At 50.5% G+C, this 23,734-nt stretch overlaps 7 protein-coding genes across 7 annotated transcripts; 5 read left to right on the top strand and 2 right to left on the bottom strand.

The window, feature by feature from the left end:
• Window positions 1-39: 39 nt before the first annotated feature.
• Window positions 40-1,553, bottom strand: J7337_005512 (uncharacterized protein; the record flags this gene model as incomplete). The annotated part of the gene is made up of 2 exons (XM_044823188.1): window positions 40-755; window positions 806-1,553. 2 exons carry the CDS (start codon window positions 1,551-1,553, stop codon window positions 40-42), a joined length of 1,464 nt encoding a protein of 487 aa, XP_044681679.1.
• A 944-nt stretch (window positions 1,554-2,497) lies between these two features.
• Window positions 2,498-10,677, top strand: J7337_005511 (uncharacterized protein; the record flags this gene model as incomplete). Its single annotated transcript, XM_044823187.1, has 4 exons — window positions 2,498-2,636; window positions 2,696-4,764; window positions 4,816-10,071; window positions 10,129-10,677. The coding sequence occupies 4 exons, from the start codon at window positions 2,498-2,500 to the stop codon at window positions 10,675-10,677; spliced, it is 8,013 nt and encodes a 2,670-aa protein (XP_044681678.1).
• A 138-nt stretch (window positions 10,678-10,815) lies between these two features.
• Window positions 10,816-12,122, top strand: RPL19A (60S ribosomal protein L19A; the record flags this gene model as incomplete). Its single annotated transcript, XM_044823186.1, has 3 exons — window positions 10,816-10,850; window positions 11,441-11,903; window positions 11,979-12,122. 3 exons carry the CDS (start codon window positions 10,816-10,818, stop codon window positions 12,120-12,122), a joined length of 642 nt encoding a protein of 213 aa, XP_044681677.1.
• Window positions 12,123-13,447: 1,325 nt separating this feature from the next.
• Window positions 13,448-15,266, top strand: CBS2_1 (Cytochrome B translational activator protein cbs2; the record flags this gene model as incomplete). The annotated part of the gene is made up of 4 exons (XM_044823185.1): window positions 13,448-13,567; window positions 13,634-13,690; window positions 13,756-14,047; window positions 14,119-15,266. The coding sequence occupies 4 exons, from the start codon at window positions 13,448-13,450 to the stop codon at window positions 15,264-15,266; spliced, it is 1,617 nt and encodes a 538-aa protein (XP_044681676.1).
• A 438-nt stretch (window positions 15,267-15,704) lies between these two features.
• J7337_005508 (uncharacterized protein) lies at window positions 15,705-18,518 on the bottom strand (the record flags this gene model as incomplete). Its single annotated transcript, XM_044823184.1, has 1 exon — window positions 15,705-18,518. The coding sequence occupies one exon, from the start codon at window positions 18,516-18,518 to the stop codon at window positions 15,705-15,707; it is 2,814 nt and encodes a 937-aa protein (XP_044681675.1).
• Window positions 18,519-20,205: 1,687 nt separating this feature from the next.
• J7337_005507 (uncharacterized protein) lies at window positions 20,206-21,186 on the top strand (the record flags this gene model as incomplete). Its single annotated transcript, XM_044823183.1, has 2 exons — window positions 20,206-20,461; window positions 20,522-21,186. The coding sequence occupies 2 exons, from the start codon at window positions 20,206-20,208 to the stop codon at window positions 21,184-21,186; spliced, it is 921 nt and encodes a 306-aa protein (XP_044681674.1).
• Window positions 21,187-21,961: 775 nt separating this feature from the next.
• Window positions 21,962-23,426, top strand: CPC2 (cross-pathway control WD-repeat protein cpc2; the record flags this gene model as incomplete). Its single annotated transcript, XM_044823182.1, has 5 exons — window positions 21,962-22,003; window positions 22,174-22,211; window positions 22,275-22,401; window positions 22,486-22,803; window positions 23,001-23,426. The coding sequence occupies 5 exons, from the start codon at window positions 21,962-21,964 to the stop codon at window positions 23,424-23,426; spliced, it is 951 nt and encodes a 316-aa protein (XP_044681673.1).
• Between the last annotated feature and the right edge of the window lie 308 nt (window positions 23,427-23,734).

Here is a 23,734-nt window from a genome sequence, read left to right as displayed (position 1 = left end):
TCAGCACATTTACGCGATTTGTAGCGACACCAAGTGGGCTTACCTCGAACGACATGCTTCCTCGAGTGCCCTTCGAGGACTAACGCCTGTCCACTTCCCAAAATCGCGGATTGTAATTCGATTTCCATCGGCTGAGTTTACAATGGTGCGGTTTTCGCCCGTGCTTGCGTCAAACTCATTTTGTGGCAGAGATGCAAATAATACGCCGATATCATCTTCATCCTCATCTTGCCCCTCGGCTAAGACTTCGGCGGCGACACGCTCAGCTTCATCGTTAATGTCATCATTCTCCACTTGCTCATGAGAATCTTCATCCGCTCTGGCTGGTATCACCTCGGCCTGAGCTTGGTATTCTTGCTTCTCGGCAGCCAGTCGCCTTTCGAGGTCAATTCTCTGGGCTCTCCACCGTTGTTCGGCTTCATACTTGTCGAAAAGAACATCGCTTTCGATCTTCCGAATCTTAGCTTCGAGCTTGGCAACAGTAAGTTCTTCGTCCGATTCTGGAGTCTTTGAGCTATCTGGCCGGTCCTTTCCACGCTCGTGCTCTAGCAATTTGGCCTTAGTCTCTAGGTATTTTGGAACAAGCTCATCAGCTTCTATGTCGCTGTCACAAGCCACCACCAGTTTTTTACTGGGTGCGGAACCCTTGACTGATCGAGCGTTGCTCCCAGCCGGCTTGTTTCTACGGCCGTTCCGAGGATCAGTTTGACGAGGAGTACTCGAGCGGCTCGGCATTGGACTGTCCTGGGGGGTATCTATTATACATAATTAGTCGGAGAGGGGCCCAAGACGTCGGGAGACGAACCACCGGTGCTTTTGGGGATCGGTTTCGATCTAGGTTCGTAACTCGGCAGTTCTCCAATCTTGCATTCTCTGGCTAGCCAGTCAAGGGCCTCTTCTAGACCCCAGATAGAATCTCGATTTGTCGATGCGACATTAGGTGCTATATCGAGGATATATCGTATCGCAGCCGTCACTCTGTCCGTGGGGAATTCTGCTGCGATCAGGGTCTGTTGTAACGTCCAGAGGCGGATGATCATGTCTTCTTCAGGAGGCACCTTCCCAGCACCAGCATTCTCTGAGGAGGACAGGCTAGAAGCGGCAAATCGATTTTCTGCTTGCACGAGGTCGAGTATGTGATCCATCAAGTCTGGGGGTAACCATTTGAAACTATTGATAGAATCGGCCTGGCCACGAAGGAGTCGACGGTCAGTATCGAGACGATTCCGTTGCCGTTGAGCATCTTTCTTTGTTTTTGCTGCATGTTTCTCCACGAGCAGTTGTAGTTCAGATTCTTCTAGCTGCTTCTCGAACTCTTCGGGGCTAAGGGCCGTCTCCTGGGTTGCAGCATTGGTGGTCGTATCGCCAGTTGTCGCGGATGAGGATGGAGGGGCATCCTTCTGGGTTGATGGAGGGGCACTTAGGCCTTTGATAGTCACAGGCTTCGATTCAGACTCAGCAACCTCAGGTCTGGGCTTGGAAGCAACCGACGTGGTTGCGAATCCTCGAGCTGGGTTAGCAGCGGGCTTCTTTTTCTTTTTCGCACCCGCCATTATCGTCAACCGAGGGCCAGCAGGCGGTAAAGACAGAGAGTGGGACGAAGAAAGAATGAGTACTGTCTAGTTTGAACGTATCATGACCCAGGGACAAATCTGCTAATGAAACCGAGGATTGGGCTACCCCTGCAATAAAGAGGGCTACAAAATTCGATTGCAGGTCATTGAGAGTGCCGATCTACAGACGAAGGGTGCAGGAGTAAAGTGGTTTTGAAGGCGGAGGCTGTGACGCAAGGGCTTTGATCTCCAGTTCTGTGGATCGTGCCTGAACGAGGATGAGTTAGAGGGAATGGATAGAACCACAACCATGAAGTATTAATGACCTAGAATAAGTGTCTGGGGGAAATATTATGGCCCAGCAGATATACCACTTGTGCAACGGAATTGCAATCTACCAACCTCCCTTACCTAGGTCTGATGGGACAAGATTGTTCCTTGGAACGATACTCATAGATCTGCAAGGTACAGGTGCACCACTGTTGAACGACTTCTGCCCTGTGCTGGAGGATTAGTCATGGAGCCTAGCATGGAATGTATCAGGACAGGCCAACCTGTGGTGCGTCATACCGGGCCGCGAGAATTTCAGTGGGCTAGAGACTTTCAGGGCTCCTAACCCCACCTAAATCGCCTGTCGAGCTTTCGACAAGGTGGTACATCAGGTGCCTAGTACCTATTCCTCTGGATGTCTTAGGTAAGGTGACCTCTGTTGATTCAGCGTGGGGTAAAGGCCCATAGGTCGAGATATTTGCGTTCTCTCGACGGATTTGATGCCCGAAAATTCTAAAACACCAACTACGAGCCTACCACCAAACCTTCTTGACATAGCCTACGTTCCACCACCTCAACTGAGGATCTACGCCTCGAAACTGGCGTTCACGAGCTCTGGTAGCCCCAGATGAGTTCACCAACCCGAACATATACCTCCGTTTCCGAACTCCAGAATGTCTAAGGGCGACTCTTCCGACTCTGGCGCTCCGGCCCCTCTTGACATGGCCGCCGTTAAACAGTCTCTGTCCTCATCCTCGACCGCTGTTCGAATCATTCAGTTGCGCACAATCGAAGACAAATTGGCCCAGAAATGTGCGCAAGCCCTTGTCCTCTTCCATCGTTCTATCAACCAGCTGACCATAGCTCTGAAGCCCTTGACAGCGCCTCAATCACACGTCTCCTCCAGCTCCTTTTCGGAACATATGCCTTTTACGCAGATAGGCAGTCCAGATTGTCGGTGCAGAAGTGCCTGATTGCGCTTATTTCCTCTGGTGCCGATTCCAAGACCATCGCCCCGCTCATTATTGCCTTGCGCAAGGAAAGCCAGAAACCTGGCATTGCTCCTACCAATGCCTTCGTTCTCGTCGAATGGTGCAGTTTGTTTATGCAGCATCTAAATGCCTCGCAGTGGGACGAATTTGCTACCGATATCATCCTCGCAGACGCGGATGCTCTGGAAAAGTGCTACCAGCCCGTTTCCAGGAAGTCAGTCAATCACTCCGCCATCATTGTTACAAGGAGGGGTTTGCGGAAACTCTTCTCTTCGAATGAACTGAGCGAGAAACGGCTCTCTGCTTCTGTTGATGTCCTGACTGCAAAGGGGGCTCAGTCGATCTCTAGGAATGCTGTCTTGCTTGGGGTCATCGCTGGCGTGTCTGCTAGGAAGGATCACTTGCGACCTGTTCTCGATTCCCTCAAATCTAGATATTACGATTTCTTTACGAGAGAGATCATTGGCTCCCGAACCAGTGTTCCAGAGCATCTAGTGCTTGGCCTTGGTGACTTCTTCGCTTCGTTTGCCACACTTGAAGAAATATCTAAAGAGCTAATCCCTGCTCTCGAGAAGGGTCTTCTGCGCGCCCCCGAGGTCATTCTTGGTGGAGTTGTGACGCCTCTTGTTCGTTGCCTCCCTGAGAATTTTGATCTTTCCAAGATCCTTGAGCAGAATCTGCTCAAGCCCCTTTTGTCAAATGCAAAATCTACCAATGCAGCTATTCGTGCTGGCTCTTTAGATGCGTTCAGCGCCCTGGTCAACAAGTCTGGCGATACTGCTTCATTGGAAAAAGTGATCAACGAGGTTGCGGCACCCCTGAAATCCGGCAAACTTGCGTCTCCTGACCACCGTATACTGCATGCGCAAATGCTCCAGACGGCGCCTCTCTCAAAAGCAAGTGCCGAGCAAGTCGCAAACGCAGTTGCAGTCATCGCTGCCAAAGAAGGTAACGAGAGTGCTTTAGCCGCGGAGACTTCAGCCTTGGCAAAAGCGATTTCTTTCTTATTGACCAACGATGTCGAGGTCTCCAAAAGCGTGCTGGAATCCGTTACTAAGGGCCTTACTGACAAGAAAATTCCTTCTCGGAAGTACTGGTTGCTCCGTGTCGGCGGTATCTTGAAAACCCTCAACGAAGCGCAACCAGTGTCTTCGGCAATGGTTGGTTTTGTGGACGCAGTGATACCAAGACTCGTTACCACTTTCACAGAGGTGACCTCCAATGCAGCTAGTGCTGCTCAGAGCGGCCTTATTGTTGGTGCCTACATTCTGACGGCTGTAAGCACACATATTAATCGCGTGCTTCCTGGTTCTGCAGCCGATTTAAGCTTGGCAAAAGCATCGGTTACCAAGCAATCGCTATCTTTGGATCCCAAGTCATCCTTCCTCCTCAGTCCTCGGATCTACTCTAAGGTCTCAGCCGACGAGGATCTTAAGTGGTTTTCACGGGCCTTGAAGTCTATCTTTCAAGGCCTTGACAAGAAGGCTGATAGTCAGGTAGCCCTCGCTTGGTCTGAAGCAATTATTCACCTAGTTACCGCTCAGAGCATACCGGCAACTGTTCAGCAGGAGACCTCCAAGACTCTTTCCAGTCTGTACGTTCGTAGTCCAAGACTGGTATCAGGTTTCATTATCGCAGGCCTTTGGGATTATCTGAAGCACTCTGGATCCCCTGATAAGGAACCATCATCAGGAACTCATAACTTGATTCAGGTTGTGAAGGCTATCTGTTTGACCCCCAATGATATCGAAAAGTCCGGGGAGACCATCAGCACAGAGGATCTCGAGACACAGGCAAATAATCTCCTTGTTCTGGCGCGCCCAGAGCTGATTCCTAGGGCAAACTGGATCGATCTGTGTCTCAGGATGGAACTGGACCCTGGCAATCTAGTCAAGAAGTACCAAGATGAGCTTGTGACAGAAATAGAGAATCAAACATCGTTCTCCCAGGTTTGTATGACGTTCACTAGGTACGGGAATCTCACTAACCAATACCGACAGGTTGACGCCATCAAGAAAGCTGCGTACAACGCAGCTGCTGACTTGGCTTTTGTTGCTCCCGAAACCATCATTCCACGCCTGCTGGAGACCCTTAGCCGGGATCTCAACGCCGAGCAACTCCACGATATTGGTCCTGTCGAGGCAGCCATCTTTAGAACCCCCGAGGGTACCGTGTTCGTTGATGTTCTTGCAAAGAAGTCTCAGCAAGTTTTGGACAAAAATAAGAAGGACTATGACATTCTCAAATGGGAGGAAGAACTTAGGAGTCAGCTTGAGAAGAAGAAGGGCCAACAGAAGAAGCTGACCCCAGATGAGAACGCAAAAGTCAATGCTCAACTCAAGAAAGAGAGCCTGATCAGGCAATCTATAACTGAGATTGAGGCAAGACTTTTACGGGGCATTGGCATTATCCGAAGCCTTGCCACTGGTCCACCAACAGATGCCGCTCAATGGCTCGGTACTGCGGTTTCACTCTTGATTGGCATTATGGACGCCGGTGCTACAATGATCACTGGTGATGCAGCTCCATTGGCTTACATAACTTGCGCAGAGAAGGTTACGGAGCGCCTGGGCTCGATGAGGCCTTTCGTTGGCATCGCGGCCCTCAGGCTACGCGGCGTGTCGCTGGCAGAGAACTATCAAGAGGAAGCTGTTGAAGATTTGGTAACAAGGGTTTTGTACCGTTTACGGTTTGCTAGCGAGCAGCGACCTTTCGACTCTGTATCACTCATCTACGCGTTGCCGCTCGTGCTGGAGCTTCTCCGTAAAGGTGGAGTTGGTGATTCGCCCGATGATGCAGATGCTCAGCTAGTATTGGCAATCGAGTTCCTCTCATACCATACAGATGTTTGTAGTGATGAGGCTGTTCCTCGCGCCGAGCTTCTTTCGGTTCTCATCACTTCTATGCAGGCATATGCTCAGCATTACAAGCTCCTGAGGGACTGTTTTGCCGATATGTGCCGCTGCATCGCACCAAACATGGACCGTGACGAGATGGTTATTCTTGCAAAGGGTGCACTGGTGCCTGAAACGCGAGTCAGATCAACTGTTCTGCAATCTATCAGCGCTGAAATTGATATGAGCGAGCTTGGCTACTCCAATGAAATCTGGATCGCTGCTCATGACGATGAGGAAGAAAACCAAGATCTCGGTCGGGAGATATGGGAGGAGAGTGGCTTCGAAGTGACGCCGGAAGTGCCACTTCAGATGCTACCTTTTCTCGAGAGCAAAGATGGACAGTTGCGCCGTGCCGCTGCTCGCTCCCTGGCTGAAGCAGCTAGCTTACATGATGAGTCTTTACCTGCGGTGCTTGACCAGCTCAAGGCCACTTATGCCGAGCTTGCCAAGCCCCGAGTTCAGCAGCTCGATGAGTTTGGCATGCCAAAAAAGATGGACCTGTCCGATCCTTGGGAAGGAAGACAAGGTATTGCTACAGCTTTCAAAGAGATTGCTCCAGTTTTCAAGGTTGATCAGCTGGATCCTTTCTTTGACTTCCTCATCGATGCCGGTCCTCTTGGAGATAAAAACGATGCAGTGAGAAGTGAGATGCTAGATGCTTCGATAACAGCCATCGAAATTCACGGCAAGGGCATTCTTGATGAGCTCATGTCAAAATTCGAACAGACCTTGGAACAACCAGACAAAAACAGCGACGCTGCTGACCGTGTTAACGAGGCAGTGATCATCATGTATGGTGCCTTAGCTCGCCATTTGAGCCCTGGTGATCCCAAGATACCTATCGTTATCGACCGCCTTGTGGCAACTCTAAGTACGCCCTCGGAAACAGTACAATATGCCATTGCCGAATGTCTGCCTCCACTGATCCGGGCCTGCCCTGACCAGTCTTCCAAATACTTTGGTCAGATCATGGAGCAGCTCCTCACTTCTAAAAAGTATGCTGTTCAGCGAGGTTCGGCTTATGGTCTGGCTGGCCTTGTAATGGGCAGAGGCATCGCGGCACTAAGAGAGTACCGAGTGCTGTCAACTCTCACTGACGCAATGGAAAACAAAAAGGAGGCAAACCAGCGTGAGGCCGCTTTGCTAGCATATGAACTTCTTTCAACTATGCTTGGACGCGTCTTTGAACCTTATGTGATCCAGATTGTGCCCCAGCTGCTGACGGGCTTCGGTGATGCTAACGCAAACGTTCGTGAGGCTTGTCTGGCAGCGGCCAAGTCGTGCTTTGCGAAGCTAAGCTCTTACGGCGTGAAGCGAATCATGCCAACTCTGCTTGATGGTCTTGAAGAGCAACAGTGGAGGAGTAAGAAGGGTGCTTGTGACCTTCTTGGTGCAATGGCATACCTCGATCCACAGCAGCTCGCCAACAGTCTGCCAGATATCATTCCCCCTCTGACGGGTGTGCTCAACGACAGCCACAAGGAAGTAAGGGCCGCCGCAAACCGAAGCTTGAAGAGGTTTGGAGAAGTCATCAACAATCCAGAAATTAAATCGTTGGTCGACATTATTCTGAAGGCTCTAAGTGACCCTACAAAGTATACAGATGAAGCCCTGGACTCGCTCATCAAGGTCCAGTTTGTTCATTACCTCGATGCTCCATCTTTGGCATTGGTCACTCGCATTCTCCAGCGTGGCTTGGGTGACCGTTCCAACACCAAGCGCAAGGCAGCTCAGGTAATCGGCAGCTTGGCTCATCTGACCGAAAAGAAGGATGTGGTCATGCATTTACCGGTACTTGTGGCTGGTCTCAAGATTGCCATTGTCGACCCTGTGCCTACCACTCGAGCGACGGCTTCCAGGGCGTTGGGTTCTTTGGTCGAGAAGCTTGGAGAAGACACACTTCCAGACCTTATTCCTGGCCTGATGCAGACTCTCAAGTCAGATACTGGTGCTGGTGACCGATTGGGATCCGCTCAGGCTCTCAGCGAGGTGCTCGCTGGGTTGGGAACGACAAGGCTGGAGGAGACTCTTCCCACCATTCTTCAGAATGTCGAATCCTCGAAGCCCGCTGTTCGGGAAGGCTTTATGTCGCTTTTTATTTTCCTTCCAGTCTGTTTTGGCAACAGCTTCTCCAATTACTTGGGCCGCATTGTACCACCTATTCTGGCTGGTCTTGCAGATGATGTCGAATCGATTCGCGAAACCGCACTGCGTGCAGGTCGCCTGCTAGTCAAGAATTTTGCTGCTCGTGCTGTCGATCTCCTCCTTCCAGAACTTGAACGCGGCCTTGCGGACGACAGCTACAGAATCCGACTTAGCTCTGTCGAACTTGTAGGGGATCTTCTCTTCAACCTTACCGGTATCAAGGCTGGAACCGAGGCTGAGGACATTGAGGAGGACGAGAACATCAAAGAAGCAGGAGCTTCTTTGAAGGAAACACTCGGGGAGGAGAAGCGGAATAAGATACTTTCTGCACTCTACGTGTGCCGCTGCGATACAGCTGGGGCGGTTCGCTCGGCCGCTATTGCTGTCTGGAAGGTTCTTGTTCACAGTCCGAGAACCCTGAAGGAGCTTGTGCCAACCCTCACACAACTTCTTATCCGTCGCTTGGGAAGTTCCAATATGGAACACAAGGTCATTGCCAGCAATGCCCTAGGAGAACTTATCCGAAAGGCTGGAGACAGTGTTCTCTCCAGTCTTCTTCCCACTTTAGAAGAAGGCCTTCAGACATCTACAGATGTTGACGCTAAGCAGGGTATTTGCTTTGCCTTGAGAGAGCTTATCTCTTCTGCGTCACCGGAGGCTCTTGAGGATCACGAAAAGACCCTGATTTCCGTCGTTCGTACCGCACTGACGGATTCTGATGAGAATGTCCGAGAAGCCGCTGCTGAAGCATTTGATTCGCTTCAGCAAATCTTTGGCAAGCGAGCAGTTGACCAAGTTCTTCCTTTCCTTCTTAACCTCTTGCGTTCCGAGAGCGACGCAGACAATGCTTTGCAGGCACTTCTCACCCTGCTTACTGAGACGACGCGCTCGAATATTATCCTGCCAAACCTCATTCCAACCCTCACGACGCCGCCCATATCGGCCTTCGATGCCAAGGCTCTTGCATCTCTATCCAAGGTTGCTGGTCCTGCGATGAACCGCCGCCTCCCCAACATTATCAATTCGCTCATGGATAACGAGATAAATTGTGACGACGATGGCCTTCGGGAAGAGCTGGCGACATCTTTCGACACCGTCATTCAGTCGATTGACGAGTACGATGGTCTCAATACAGTCATGAACGTTCTGCTACAGCTTCTCAAACACGAGGATCACCGACGCCGAGCGGCTACTGCTCGCCACCTTGGCAACTTTTTTGCCGCTGCCAGTGTGGATTATTCCAGATACAACCAGGATATCATCCGTTCATTGCTTAACTCCTTTGATGACAGAGATGCCGATGTCGTCAAGGCTGCGTGGGTGGCTCTCAGCGCATTCACAAAGAAGCTGCGAAAGGAGGAGATGGAGTCGCTCGTCGTTTCCACTCGACAAACTCTTCAGCGTATCGGTGTCGCTGGAGCAAACCTGCGTGGGTTCGAGCTACCTAAGGGCATCAATGCCATTCTACCAATCTTCCTGCAAGGTTTGATGAATGGTACTGCAGACCAAAGAGTTCAAGCTGCTCTGGGTATTTCAGATATCGTCGACAGAACAAGCGAGGCCTCTCTGAAGCCATTCGTTACCCAGATTACTGGCCCCCTGATCCGTGTCGTTTCTGAGCGCGCCACTGAAGTCAAGTCGGCAATTCTTCTGACACTCAACAATCTCCTGGATAAGATGCCTGCGGCACTTAAACCTTTTCTTCCACAGCTTCAACGTACATTTGCCAAGTCTCTTGCAGACCCATCCAATGAGACTTTGAGAACACGGGCTGCCAAGGCACTGGGTACTTTGATCAAGTATACGCCCCGTATCGATCCGTTGATTGCTGAACTAGTCACTGGGTCGAAGACGGCCGATCCCGGTGTCAAGACGGCCATGCTCAAGGCCTTGTACGAAGTTATCAGCAAGGCGGGTGCGAATATGGGTGAGGCATCACGAGCTTCTGTCTTGTCACTTATCGACATGGACACGGACGAGAGAGATGAGACTATGACCATCACTAATGCCAAGCTGCTGGGGGCTCTCATAAAAAATGTTCCTGAGGAAGCCGCTCATGGTTTATTGAAGAACCGCGTGGCGACCTCGCATTTCACTCATTCCTCTGTCCTTGCCCTGAACTCGGTCCTCGCGGAGTCGCCAGACGCGCTGCTTCAAAGCACCTTGGCCGATGACTTGCCCGATTTGCTTCGCCAGGGCGTCACCGACAAGAACGTAAGCCACATCTATGTTCCCAGATCGAATATGATTGGTAAACTGACAACCGTCTAGGTATTTGTGGCAGACAATTGCATTCTGGCAACTGGTAAGTACCTGCTATCAGATTGTCCCAAGACATTTGAGACTACAAAGGGAATTTTTGAAGCCCTTGCCTCTGTGATCCAACCTGGCAATGCAACCGACTCACGCAGACTTGCACTGGTTGTCGTTCGTACTGTCAGTCGCAACGATATGGAGATGGTCCGACCTCATATCGCCCTGCTAGCACAACCCATATTTGCCAGTGTTCGCGACCCTGTCATTCCCGTCAAGCTCGCTGCTGAAGCGGCATTTGTGGAGCTTTTCAATGTGGCTGATGAGGAGAGCCGCATTTTCGATAAATTCATGGCGGGCCCAGGAGCAGATCTGCCAGCCAACACCAAGAGGAGCATGGGAGACTATTTTAAACGTGTCGCCATGAGGCTAGGCTCCCAAGCCCGCGAGAGGCGCGAGGCTGAGGGTGGACAGGGGGGATTGGGACTGTCCAACGATGAAGCTGAGGATGAGAAGGAGATTTGGAGTGTGGGAAAAGTTGATGTGGGCAGCGATGCCTTCTCATAAAATATGAAAGAGCATATCGCAAATACAATCTTAGGCTGTCTGGGCATGTGTCCCGGACGAATGCCGCTGAATATACCGTTGCACTCGGTGAAAAGTTGGTAACTTCACCACAAATCGCATCTACTTGTTACCCTGACAATGAAGATTTGGTCACGCATGCGAAAGGAGTCCAGGTAACCACCAGCCTGATCTCAGTCTACAATTGCGGTTCTAAACTCGGTATACATAGCTATTGTAATACACTCCTGGTGTCCACAACAGTGTAAAGCTGCGTAAAGCGTGCGAGTGGTTAACCATCTTCGCGTGCATCTCAATTACATCAAAATAAAAAATATAAGACCCCAAAATCTAATTTCAGAATCATGATTCATTGATAATAATTAATTCACCTTTAAAATGCTTGGGTAGTTTCAAACTTTCAATTTGATACGCTAACTGGCTCCTGCCATTTCGACCCTGAGGGTCACGTGCAGCCCTCGCTTGACGTTTTGGGGTTAGCGTGAACCCACAGAAGGAGTTGCAAGCAGAGAAATTCTGGCCTCGCAACCCCTCTCACCAGTCTTCATCATCCAACATCCATCGAGGACCGGCCATCACCACCCAACGACAATCAAGATGTAAGTGCATCCGGACGATCAGCACAAGCGAGGGGGCGATGCAGGAGGAGCTTTGGAAACAGTATATGAACTGGTTGCAATGCTTTTTGATGGTGTCGCCACGGATCCGGTGGATTGGAAAATTTGGGACATGACAACATTATCAGAGGGTACTGGTGGCTAACTGATGATTTCTTCCTCAACTACAGGGTCAATTTGCGAACTCAGAAGCGCCTGGCCTCAGCGGTCATCGGCTGTGGCAAGCGCAAGATCTGGCTCGACCCCAACGAGCAGAGCGAGATCTCCAATGCCAACTCTCGCCAGACCATCCGAAAGCTCATCTCCGATGGCCTCATCATCCGAAAGCCCGTTACCCAGCACTCACGATCGCGCGCTCGCGAGCTGAACCTCGCCCGACGAGAGGGCCGACACCGTGGCTATGGTAAGCGTAAGGGTACCGCCGATGCCCGTATGCCTAGCCAGGTCCTCTGGATGCGCCGCCTCCGAGTCCTCCGCCGTCTCTTGGTCAAGTACCGTGCCAGCGGCAAGATCGATAAGCACCTTTACCACGAGCTGTACCACAGCAGCAAGGGTAACGCTTTCAAGCACAAGCGTGCCCTCGTTGAGCACGTACGTTTTACCAATGATGCCCCTTCCTCGGGGTCCCCGCTTGGGATATTAGCTGACATAGAGTTTTTGATATAGATTCACCGTGCTAAGGCTGAAAAGGCCCGTGAGACCGCCCTTCAGGAGGAGATGGATGCCAAGCGTGCGAAGAACAAGGCTGCCCGCGAGCGCAAGCAGGAGCGTGCGGTGGCGAAGCGAAATGCTCTCCTTGCCGAGGAGTAAGATTAAACCTGGTGGACAATGACAACATTTCGGTCTTGAGAGGAGGCTGCATTCGGAGTCTACGGGTTGGGTCTCTTTTTATGCCCTTCTGGTTTCTACACTTGTACCGGCGGGGGTTCAGGCATGTAGCATTGAAAAAAATGGAATCGATGATGCTCGGATGCTTGGATGTTTCACCATTTACGACCTTCTCGTGAGCACTTGTTCCGCTCATCATGACTTAAGTACCACCAGCGTTTTGAAAAAATAATGTGCGCGGTCTGGCTTACCAGGAGAGCATTGTTCGTGACGCCTCATATGTGTCATTGCCTCGATTAGCGAGTGTGAATTGTCGAAAACTGAGCCACAATCAAAAGTCCCGACTTTCTGTATGATTGGCATATTCCCTGCACTACCTAGTTGCCATACTCATTTGAACAATTATGAATTCAAACCTCCGCTTGGTTGGACAGTGACAGGCAAAGCCAGCATATCTAACCCAAGGTACCTAAAAATGCCAACGACCTGACTATTTCAAGGGCAGCCAGATGATATTGTGGAAATAAACGGAATAAGCGGAGGCTCAGTTAGGTCGATCCTCCTTAAAGAAGAAGGCTACCCCATGTCAATGAGTGTAGCGAGGTTGCACCAGCTCCAGACGGACCTATGTATTTGCTGTCCAAACGGTCCTATCATGCATACCTAACTTCACGGATGCGGGTGAATGAGGAAACCAAGCAAACAGATGTGCTACATAGTAGTACGTGGTATGTTTGAATTGTTTTATACTTTGACTGTAGCCACAAGATTGTCATGTGGCTGTGGTATGTAAAGCCAGAAATGCCACAGGGAGTGTAGTGTGCTCAATGTACTCCGTAGTTGGTCAGAGGCTATTCCCATTCAATGTGAGTTTTTTTTTAACCCACTGAAACTACCAACTAATATTCTATTCGCTCTGGAAGACGAGCGCTGAATCCAAGAGTTACAGGGATCTTGGCTAAGCATTATAGCTGCCCTGGGACCTAGGTTATGCGATGGAGAGTACCTATCATACTTGATGCAACGGGCTGGTGTGCGTCTTTGAGTCTCGCTGCTGCTATGGATCCATGAGACGGGTCACTCATCATTCGAGTCTCGGCCCTGTCCGAACTTCCTCCACCTCCACCCTCCACCCTCCGCCTACGTCGTCGGCACTAATTGAGTCCCGTCGTATCAGTCAATGACGTCCTGAGCGAACACACCTCGTGAAGCTCTTTTATAGAACTCGCTCTTAATTTGTCTCTCCCTCCCATAAGCGCCCGCATCATTCGATCTCGGTGTCTTACCATCGACTGCCAAGCAAAGCTATGTCTCTCGCTGGCGTGAGAGGCACCTCGCGTGTCCTGCGTAACATCGCAAGGCCAGCTGCTGTATTCGCGACATGTACTCGTGCCGCATCTTCCATAGCTCTGGAGGACCAGCAGCAGGTGTGTCTCCTTCAATTGGGTTGATTCAACAAGTTTAGCATCTAATGTTCCTGTTCCTCAACCTAGGCCCTCTCAGCCCATCTGAGCAAAGCTGACCCCGCTGTCTTCGACATCATTGAGAAGGTTGGTCGCATTGATGCTACACATTCTATTTCTATCTGCTTCCCCTGTGCTGACGGCTTGGGTAGGAGAAAGACCGCCAGAAGCATTTCATCAATCTGATTCCCTCCGAGAACTTTACCTCCCAGGCTGTACTCGATGCTCTTGGTAGCGTGATGCAGAGTGAGCTTCAGGAGCCAAGGATCGAACGACGACAGACCTTGAGACTGACGTATGCTGTAGATAAATACTCGGAGGGATACCCAGGGGCCCGTTACTACGGTGGGAATGAATTCATCGACCAGGCCGAAAGGCTTTGTCAACAGCGTGCCCTTGAATCGTTCGGACTTGACCCAAAGTTATGGGGTGTCAATGTTCAAGGTTGGTTGCTAGGAGCTTTTCCTCTCAAGCGACTTACATTGGCGCATGTGATGCTGACTATGGCCTCTCAGCTCTCTCTGGCGCTCCAGCGAACCTCTATGTCTACTCTGCCTTGCTAAACACCCATGATCGGTTAATGGGTCTCGATCTACCACATGGCGGCCATCTATCTCATGGTTACCAAACACCCACAAAGAAGATTTCAGCGATATCAAAGTACTTCGAAACTTTGCCGTACCGACTGGACGAGACTACAGGATATATCGACTACAACAAGTTGGAGGAGATGGCAAGCATATATAGGCCAAAGATTATTGTTGCTGGTGCGAGTGCTTATAGCCGGCTAATCGACTATCAGCGCATGCGGGAGGTCTGCGACAAGATCAGCGCCTACCTACTAGCCGACATCGCGCATATTTCTGGCCTTGTTGCAGCAAAGGTCATTCCTGGTCCCTTCGCCTACGCCGATATCGTAACCACAACAAGCCACAAGAGCCTAAGGGGTCCCCGAGGTGCTCTGATCTTTTATAGGAAAGGCGTACGGAGACAAAATCCCAAGACGAAGGAAGATATTCTTTATGATCTCGAAGGTCCTATCAACAGCTCCGTGTTTCCCGGTCACCAAGGAGGTCCGCATAACCACACCATCACCGCTCTTGCTGTAGCTCTTAAGCAAGCCCAGACTCCAGAATTTCAAGCATATCAGTCCCAGGTTCTGAAAAACGCCAGGGCTTTCGCAAAGCGGCTGAGCGAGCCCAAGGGCAAAGGCGGCTTGGGATACAAGCTTGTCAGCGGAGGCACAGACAACCACCTGGTCCTGGCTGATCTCAAACCCCAGGGCATTGATGGTGGTCGAGTTGAGCGCGTCTTGGAGTTGGTAGGTGTGGCAGCCAACAAAAACACGGTCCCAGGGGATCGTTCTGCTTTGGTCCCTGGTGGCCTTCGCATGGGTACTCCTGCCATGACTACCCGTGGCTTTAACGAGGATGATTTCGTTCGTGTTGCTGACGTTGTGGATCGTGCCGTCACCATCACTTCTCGCATCGACAAAGCTGCTAGAAAAGCAGCAGAGGAGAAAGGTGAAAAGAGCCCTGGCAAGATAAAGGTTTTCCTAGATCACCTCGGTGATGGTGAGACGGAATCCGAAATTGTCCAACTACGAAGTGAGGTTGAGGATTGGGTTGGCACATATCCTCTTCCATGGAGCAGCTCGGAATAATCTCCAGAGGGTGCTCCAAGTTGACAACCGAGGGGTCGGTTCGTTGAGTATATTATCTTCCTCACGGTTCTGGAACAATAGATACCAAACATTGTATAATTCTCTACCCCCATTTTTCTCCCCTTGTCTTTTTGCGACGCCCGAAAGTCTCCCACGGTTCCTCTACGTCCTCTGTTGCCATGGAAAGGTATTGTCCTTGCTTTCATCCTGTTTTTTGGTCACCACTGTTGTGCTGCGCTTCACTGATCACTTAGATAAGAAGATCGTGTTACTGCAATGAACAAGACATAGGTATACACGTATGATCCCATACACATTTGCATCAATAATTTGCTTCCCCGTTCGCAAAGGACAAGGTATTACCCAGGCACTACCTAATCATGAGGATCACCATTTTACCACTTGTCTAAAATGTAACCATCGAGCAGGGATAATCTCCTATGACGGTTGCTGCGACTGCTGGCCAAGCACCTTCTTGAAACTGGGCCTCTCGCCAACCCTCTTATAGTATTCACACAGCCTTTTCTGATCCCGGAGAGTCTCTGCTCCTGTTTCTTCCACCATGTTGTGCAAAACTGGCCAGAATGCGAAATCCGGCAGAGACAGTTCCACGCCAGCGATGTTAGGTCCATTATCTTCAGCGAGGAACCCGTCCCAAACTTCAAGCTCTTGTTTAAGAGACTTCGTGTCTCGCTTGCCGCTCTTGGCTTCCTTCGGAAGGCTTTTCCAGATATCCAAAAAAGCCAGGGCTCGCTGGAAACGAGTGAGCCGAATGGCCAAGTCCTTTGGTGCTTGTTGGGTGCTGCCAGGTCTCCCAAGCCCATAGCGGGCATCAATGTACAACATGACAGCCATATCACCTTGAACCATGGATTTGTCCTTGTCCACGAATTTGACTGATAGATTCTCAGTGTCTGTTGCTGCGGATCCAGTCGTGATGCTTCCCTTTGCGTAGTTCACGCTGAACTCCGCCAACATGAGAGCAATGCGCATATTGATAGTTGGGTCACTACAGGTAAAGAGGCGAGGTGCGTTGCTCATATGCAGTACATCGAACCCTTTCCCATAATGTGCGTCCCAATCGAATTCGCTTGAGTGGTTCTCTGTCCCAAAAGCTTTCAGCAGCTCGATTGCCTCGGTAGACTGTCCGTTGATGACGGCGTGGGCATCCTCGGGGGTCTTGGCCTTGGCGCCTTGGCCCCATATAAGAGTCTCTTCGCCATTCAGGAACGTCCCTATCTGCCTGAAAGTTAGAGAGATTCGCCCTCCTTCATATGCAAGTTCGGCCGCGGATTTCTCCTTCTTTGAACGCTTGTCCTGACGGATGGCATGCAGCCACTTCATGTTACTCTTCAAGCCTAGTCGGCATAGAGAATTGTGTGGGAGTCTGGCACGCTGTATCACCCTTTTCGAGGTTGTTGGAGAGGTGACATCCCCCTGTGAAGGGTCCTTATCCCTTCTCTTTGTTCTGAAAGTCATAGTTCGTTCAGCGCCGAGGCTCACGTTAGCGATATAAGATCCTTTGACGATATCCAGAGTCTTGTCGCTGTGTTCGGAGATGTAGTCATTTCCATCTCGGTAGTACTGGATCAGCACATGGTTCAGAGGATGGCCCAGCCGTTTCTCGGTCTCGTATTTAATAGCCAGTACCGTAGGAGAGAACGACAGCAGTGGAGGAGATTCGTCAGATGGATGACGGTAGACTGGGATGCTCCCGTCTGGTCCAATCTCACCTTGAACTGCAACAAGTCGTGGAACTTGTCCACCCTGGTGAGACATTCGCTGCCACTGAACCTCCTCGCGCAACTTATCGAAAACGCCCTCGAGTAATGGCTCAGGAAGAACATTCTCAATGATGTCGGTATCTCCTTCGCACAGGCCTTCCTGTTGAAGGTTGGCATCATGTATAGCCGCTGGTTCGTTCATCTCAGGTATTTCCTGTGTCTTGTCTGGTCGTGCTTTCATTTTCTGTACTTCGTGCTTGCTGGAGGGTTGGGCTGGAGGTGACGCAATGGTCTGTTCTTCTTTCTGGCTTGTCTCGGCTGGAGACGATGGGGCGATGACTTGGTCTGAATTTTGTGTAGGATTATCCTGGGAATCTTTGTTTGTGCTTTCTCCTTGGTCTTGAGAAGCATGATCCAATAATGCTGAATCTGGTTCGGCTTTGATGGCATCTGCGACAACGGCTTTAACAGGGGAATCCTTGGCCTTGTTCAGCTCATGTATGCCATTGGGTGCCTCAGTAGATTTGATCTGATTGACGCCATTTGATTCTCTAGCCTTCGATTCCGGGCTGACCTCTGAGTCACGGTGTTCAGCTGCACTTGTCGACGACGCCTTTGGCTGGGGCTGAGTCGGTGTTGATGCGGGGCTTGGGGGATTTGAAGCCAGTCGAAGACTTGTCATGTCCTTGACAAAATCCGGGGTAGTGCTCTTCTCGCGACCCTCATCTTTTGAAAGGCCTGGCTTTGCAGCTTGGGGTTGTTCCTGGGCCTTGGACGAAGATGGGGGCTTTCTTGACTTGGGGGGTTTGGACTTGGGTTGTATCACCTCCATGACCTCGTCATACGAGGCAATTTCGCATCCAGTCAGTTCTATTAGAGAGGCTATTGCCGAAGTCTTTCTGGACTCTGATCGGTAACCACAACAGTCGTCGACGATGGTGATTGCCATTCCATGGCCTGCGGCATCAAGAGCTGTGGCATATACACCAATGTTGGTGAGAGATCCACAAATGAAGAGTTCCATGACCATCTTAGCACGCAGTATACGCAACAGATGGGTTGACTGGAAGGCTGAATAGTGGGATTTGGTCAACCTTGTGTCTGTTTTGGGCAATGAGTCTTCTATGGCTGAAGCTATCCGGCAGCCAGGCGTGTCCGCCTTGACACACGTAGCATCCTCATGGCTCAGGAAGGCCTCTTCATCTGGCGGGCCATCGTCGTCGATTGGTTGAACAGGGATGTTTGGTCGACCTCTCTTAGAAGCTCGTGGTGTTTTGGGCGCCATGTCGCTTACAAGGATTTGTTCTTCAAGCACAGGTCGGGTCTCACTAAATTGTGACTGAACCCACACAACGTCACCGACTCCTCGAAATGCCTGGGCCAGCTTGATCGTCTGGTCCACAAAGTCCTCCGGTTCGTGGACAGGTAAAGCACCATCCTTGGATATGAAGTCATGCTGAAAATCCACGCCAATGAGGGCTTTGCGAGTTGTTATTTGAGGCAGGGAAGCTTGGTCGAAAGGAAACATGTTGAAGGTGGGAGCAATACAATAGGGAACTGACTGTATCGCTGGCAAAACGAGTTAACATGTTGGACAATGGAATGACACACCCGAAAGTCTAGCATTCGGTATTTGAGGCAAGATATGGCGATAGATGGGAAGGGTGGGATTGATGGCTTTGATATTGCGGGCTTTAGGGCCCTATTGAAGCCAAACTCTTTGTGATGCATGCGGCAAGTGAATTGAATAATTGTGCAGGGTAAGGAGCATCTGAATAGGTACCTTTTAGGACTCGTATGGTCTTGTGTTACTTGGTGATTATAATTAAGGTAAGGTAGATAGATAAATATATCCATCTACAAGAGAATCGGCAGCTCGGTCTAGGCTTGTGTCGTTTCTGACTCGTGCATTTGTTTCAGGTACCAACTGTATTTCAAGGTGTGTGTTGGTGAGAGGTGGTGAGGACAAAAGATCGAAGGGCCTCGAACCGACTAAAGACGTGCCGTATAGCTTACTATTTCTTTGCCGTCAGAGTCCCCAATATGTGCCGCCGTAGCGTACTTGGGTATCTGTGGAAATGACCAAAATTGGGATTGTCGTGATACGCTATGACGCTGAAGCAAGCGTATTAGCTGAGCGAGTAATAAAGTGAAGGCCTGCGTACGGAGTATGGTGGTTGATTTATCGATCTGCCTGTCACTTCTGAAGGACCCCTGTAATTCGTTCAGGTCAAACAACGGCATCAAACCTCAAAATGCAGGGCTCAATTCTTCTCTAATAAAAGTCCTGTTTCAAAGTGTCGGTCAAAGTCGTTAGCCAGCTTTCAGTTGATTAGCCGATTGGCATGTATACTTGTACAATCCTGGCGACTTGCATGTGAGAAGCTGTGAGACAGCATGGCAAATCATGGCTAGCATGGGTCACAATGCGCTGGGTTGGGTTGTATTTGCGAGTTTCGGAATCACAGCGACACTTGAACGACGGTCGTCGATCTTGTGGTCTAGAACTATATTAATGCCGCCATTAATTTCACACACACACGGCACAAGAGATCCTCCACCACAATGTTGCCCTTTCCTGGTTGATTGAGCGAGAATTTAGGATATTCATTCATGACGTACTTGTTTTCACTAAGGTAATCAACATTATATCGATAACGGCTGTCAGCAACTCGAAGCGCAAAGATCATTAGTGGGAACCCGCTGGAAGACCCGTAAAGGTTGAGCTATCACGATGCACCATAAGGTACCTATGTTGAACAATGCCGCCTGACATGTCCCAAGTGCTAGACTAGATTGCTGGAAGTCAGTGGGCTGTCGAATGCCATAAATGATAATAACGGCATACATGAATAATGGTGAGAGCTTGCCATCCTTTGTTGTATGTAGCTAGGTGGTGGTTCTCCAGAGGACTTGGAGAAGCATCCATGCATAGGTATGAGCCGAAGCTTCTCCGGGCGCGCTACCGAGGAAAGCTTCCGACCTCGAACTGCTCCTACTCCAGCTCCCGCAAATAGTCTACCACAAAGGTGCATTCAGGCCTCATCACTAACGACTCAAGTGATCTCTTCCTAGCTTCCCATTACCTACAGCTCAACAAGATCTCGACTTAAAAAGGCGTCACAATATATAGCCTTTCCATGAGAAATTAACAAGGCCTTTTCCACTCTTGCGCCAACACGCGTCGCGATCTTGTATCTGACAACATCGTCGCAATGACGCCCAAACGAAGTCTATCGCCTGCCGAGGACCAACAGCCCAACCCGAAACGCCCTCGCTTTGAAGACTTGGAAAGCGTCACGATGCAGATCGAGGATGAAGAGTCTCGCTCGATTGAATCCTCAGTACCGAATCCGCATTATCAAGCTAGAACGGGACTTCAGCGTTCGATCGCAATGGTTCTCAACCACGATGGGTTCCTGGGAGCAAGCCCCGAGGCAATGGAGAGCTTCACAGGGATGGTAGAGACGTGTGAGTTGTTGGCTGCAGCTCCCTGATGGGCCTTCTATAACTAATACACTCCAACTCCAGATCTGGAGGGCATGATTGAAGCTGCCAAAACCCTCGCACTCGCTGCCCGCCGCGAGCATCCTATCCCGACCGACTTCGAGCATGCGCTACGACGGCACAATGTTAGCGTCTCCTCGCTGAAACCGCACCTGAAGCCCCCTGTCTCAAAAACACAACTATTTCCCGGTTATGTCGATATACTACCCGAGGACCTCGATGCATACACGACCCTACCCCTTCTGGGCGAAGAGCTCAGTGGACAAGCAGACAAAGATGAGAAAGATTATGTTCCTTCTTCCTTTCCCGACTTTCCCAGCAAACACACGTACAAGTTCACTCCTCAGGAGGATACTAGTATTCGAGACTCGAAGAAAATACGAGAGGAAGCCGCAAGGACGGCCCAGCAGGGTGAGGATGCTCTAAGACGACTAGTCCGCGCATCCAAAATGCGCAAGCAGAAAGAGGTCAAGAATTTAGTTGAGCGTGATCCACATGGCAAAGAGCGATTTCGCCTATGGGAATCAACGATGAAGAGATTTATGGCAACTGAGGGTAGAGGAGAGAACACCGATCAGATGGAGATCGCCGACCACAGCATGATCGTCAACAGCGAGGCGTTGTTCTCGCGTAAGGAGGTTCCCAAGGCTGGTAAACGTTCAGCTGCCTTGGCAAAAAAGTCGGCATGAACACCCAAAGAAGTCCAGAGAGAAATGGCTTACATGATACCCCGTATATAAGACTCTGGCTGGGAGGGCATAAGGCGTTACTAGGCTTACTGCATTATTTTAGGTTAGAAAGGCAATGGAGCGAATGCGGATATAGAACAACACCGAACGAGAACGAATCGAGGTCAACACTGGGCTCCGAGCTTTTCATCTCAGCCTTTCTGTGCATATTATAAACATGCTTAGACTGATAGCAACAATGTGATAGTGTTTTAAGCTCCATTGTTACTGCATGGTCTGCGTGTGTATGTTGGTCCTCAGAGTCTCTGGCTTGAACTGCCGACTAATTCGAGTCCCGAAAGATGAACTGAGGAGGGGCACCTAGGTTGGAGGCTGTGTTACCTTCGGTTGCCTCGTCGTCAATCATTGTTAGAAATGCATCTACCTATGGGTATTAACTCTCTAATGACGGTCACAAGGGCAGCCACACATACGCCACATCTGAGCTTGGATAACGCCACACTTGTTAACTGAGGTGGAAAATTCAGAAACCTGAGGTGTCTTCCACGGCCTGAGCAACTTGGTACGTACCTCATGTGCCTCTCGCACCCCACTAATGTCGAAGCGGAGCCCAAGGCCCTAACTTTGTCTAATTTTTAACCCACACAAAAAAAAGGGCAGGTACGATTCGCAACCGCCTTCCCTTCCGACTCGGCCTAGGTTTTGCAGAGCAGCCTTTGATTTCTCTTTCTTCCTCAAGCACCTTGATCCTCTGCATCGCCTCGTCACCGCAAACATGGCCGAACAATTGATCCTGAAGGGCACTCTCGAGGGCCACGTACGTCGATCCCCATGATACCTTGCTCCTGTCGCTGCCGTGCCGGCTGCTGCGTCGCGACTGTCGCGGGCTACGACCCGCTACAAATCAAGATGTCTGCAGTTGGCATCGTGGGATGAGATAGATAACCCAAGAGGGAACAAGGACTGAAGGCTGACTATTAAATGCAGAATGGCTGGGTGACCAGTCTGGCTACCTCTATGGAGAAGTACGTCGAGAACAATCTTGGTCACGCTTTTGCTTCGAGGCCATTCAACTAACATTTCCCCAGCCCCAACATGCTCCTGTCTGCCTCCCGAGACAAGACCCTGATCATCTGGAACCTCACTCGCGATGAGACCCAGTACGGCTACCCCAAGCGATCTCTCCACGGCCACTCTCACATCGTCTCCGACTGTGTACGTTCTTCCAGTGCCCCGCCGCACACGATGGCATTTTGGCGGGCAGGTGTAATTTAGGATTCGGCTGATTGTTGGAACTAGGTCATCTCCTCTGACGGTGCCTACGCTCTGTCTGCCTCTTGGGACAAGACTCTGCGTCTCTGGGAGCTTGCCAGCGGTACTACCACTCGACGATTCGTCGGCCACACCAACGATGTCCTCTCCGTCAGCTTCTCTGCCGACAACCGCCAGATCGTCTCTGGTTCTCGCGATCGAACCATCAAGCTCTGGAACACTCTTGGTGACTGCAAGTACACCATCACCGAGAAGGGCCACACTGAGTGGGCTTCTTGCGTCCGCTTCAGCCCCAACCCTCAGAACCCTGTCATTGTCTCCGCCGGCTGGGACAAGCTCGTCAAGGTCGGTAAACAAGACAGATCCTATAACTTCGCTTTCCACATGATGTTTGCAACCCAAGTATTTGCTACTTCAGAGCCTGTTCACGCAGGCCATGAGACCACTATTCACCATTGCCCTGATCCCAGCTTTTGCATAGCCCTCCTTTCCATTTATATCCTCATGTGCAATGATTTGATTAATTCTGACAATTTGTCCAGGTTTGGGAGCTCTCCACCTGCAAGCTCCAGACTGACCACATCGGTCACACCGGTTACATCAACACTGTCACTATCTCCCCCGACGGTTCTCTGTGCGCCTCCGGTGGCAAGGACGGTACCACCATGCTCTGGGATCTTAACGAGTCCAAGCACCTCTACTCTCTCAACGCCAACGACGAGATCCACGCCCTTGTCTTCTCCCCCAACAGATACTGGCTGTGCGCTGCCACTGCCAGCAGCATCATCATCTTCGACCTTGAGAAGAAGAGCAAGGTTGATGAGCTCAAGCCTGAGTTCCCCGCTGTCGGCAAGAAGAGCCGAGAGCCTGAGTGTGTCAGCTTGGCTTGGTCTGCTGATGGCCAGACTCTGTTCGCTGGCTACACTGACAACATCATCCGTGCCTGGGGTGTCATGTCGAGGGCATAAATTGCTCTACCCTAAAAAAGAGGCGTGGTGACGAAGGCGAGCGGAAGAAGGTAGATCATTGGTAGGGCGTCAAATGGTTGGCTTCCTCGTTTGGTCTTTATTGATGCAAAGGAAGGGGGGCGACTACAAATCTGACGAGGGCATAACGCATTTGATGGTTATAGACAGCCCCTGAAATTACCGGGATTCATCCTTTTGTTGTCCAATAAAGAACTCGAGTTTTCAAAACATTTTCATGGTTTAAGTGATCTTTCATCTATTGTTGGCATGGGACGTGATGTTGTGACAGTGACACTGGCCTCTGTTGT

Source organism: Fusarium musae, chromosome 4, assembly GCF_019915245.1.
Source record: "Fusarium musae strain F31 chromosome 4, whole genome shotgun sequence".
Taxonomy (NCBI): Eukaryota; Fungi; Ascomycota; class Sordariomycetes; order Hypocreales; family Nectriaceae; genus Fusarium; species Fusarium musae.
This window is presented reverse-complemented; position numbering and strand designations above follow the sequence as displayed.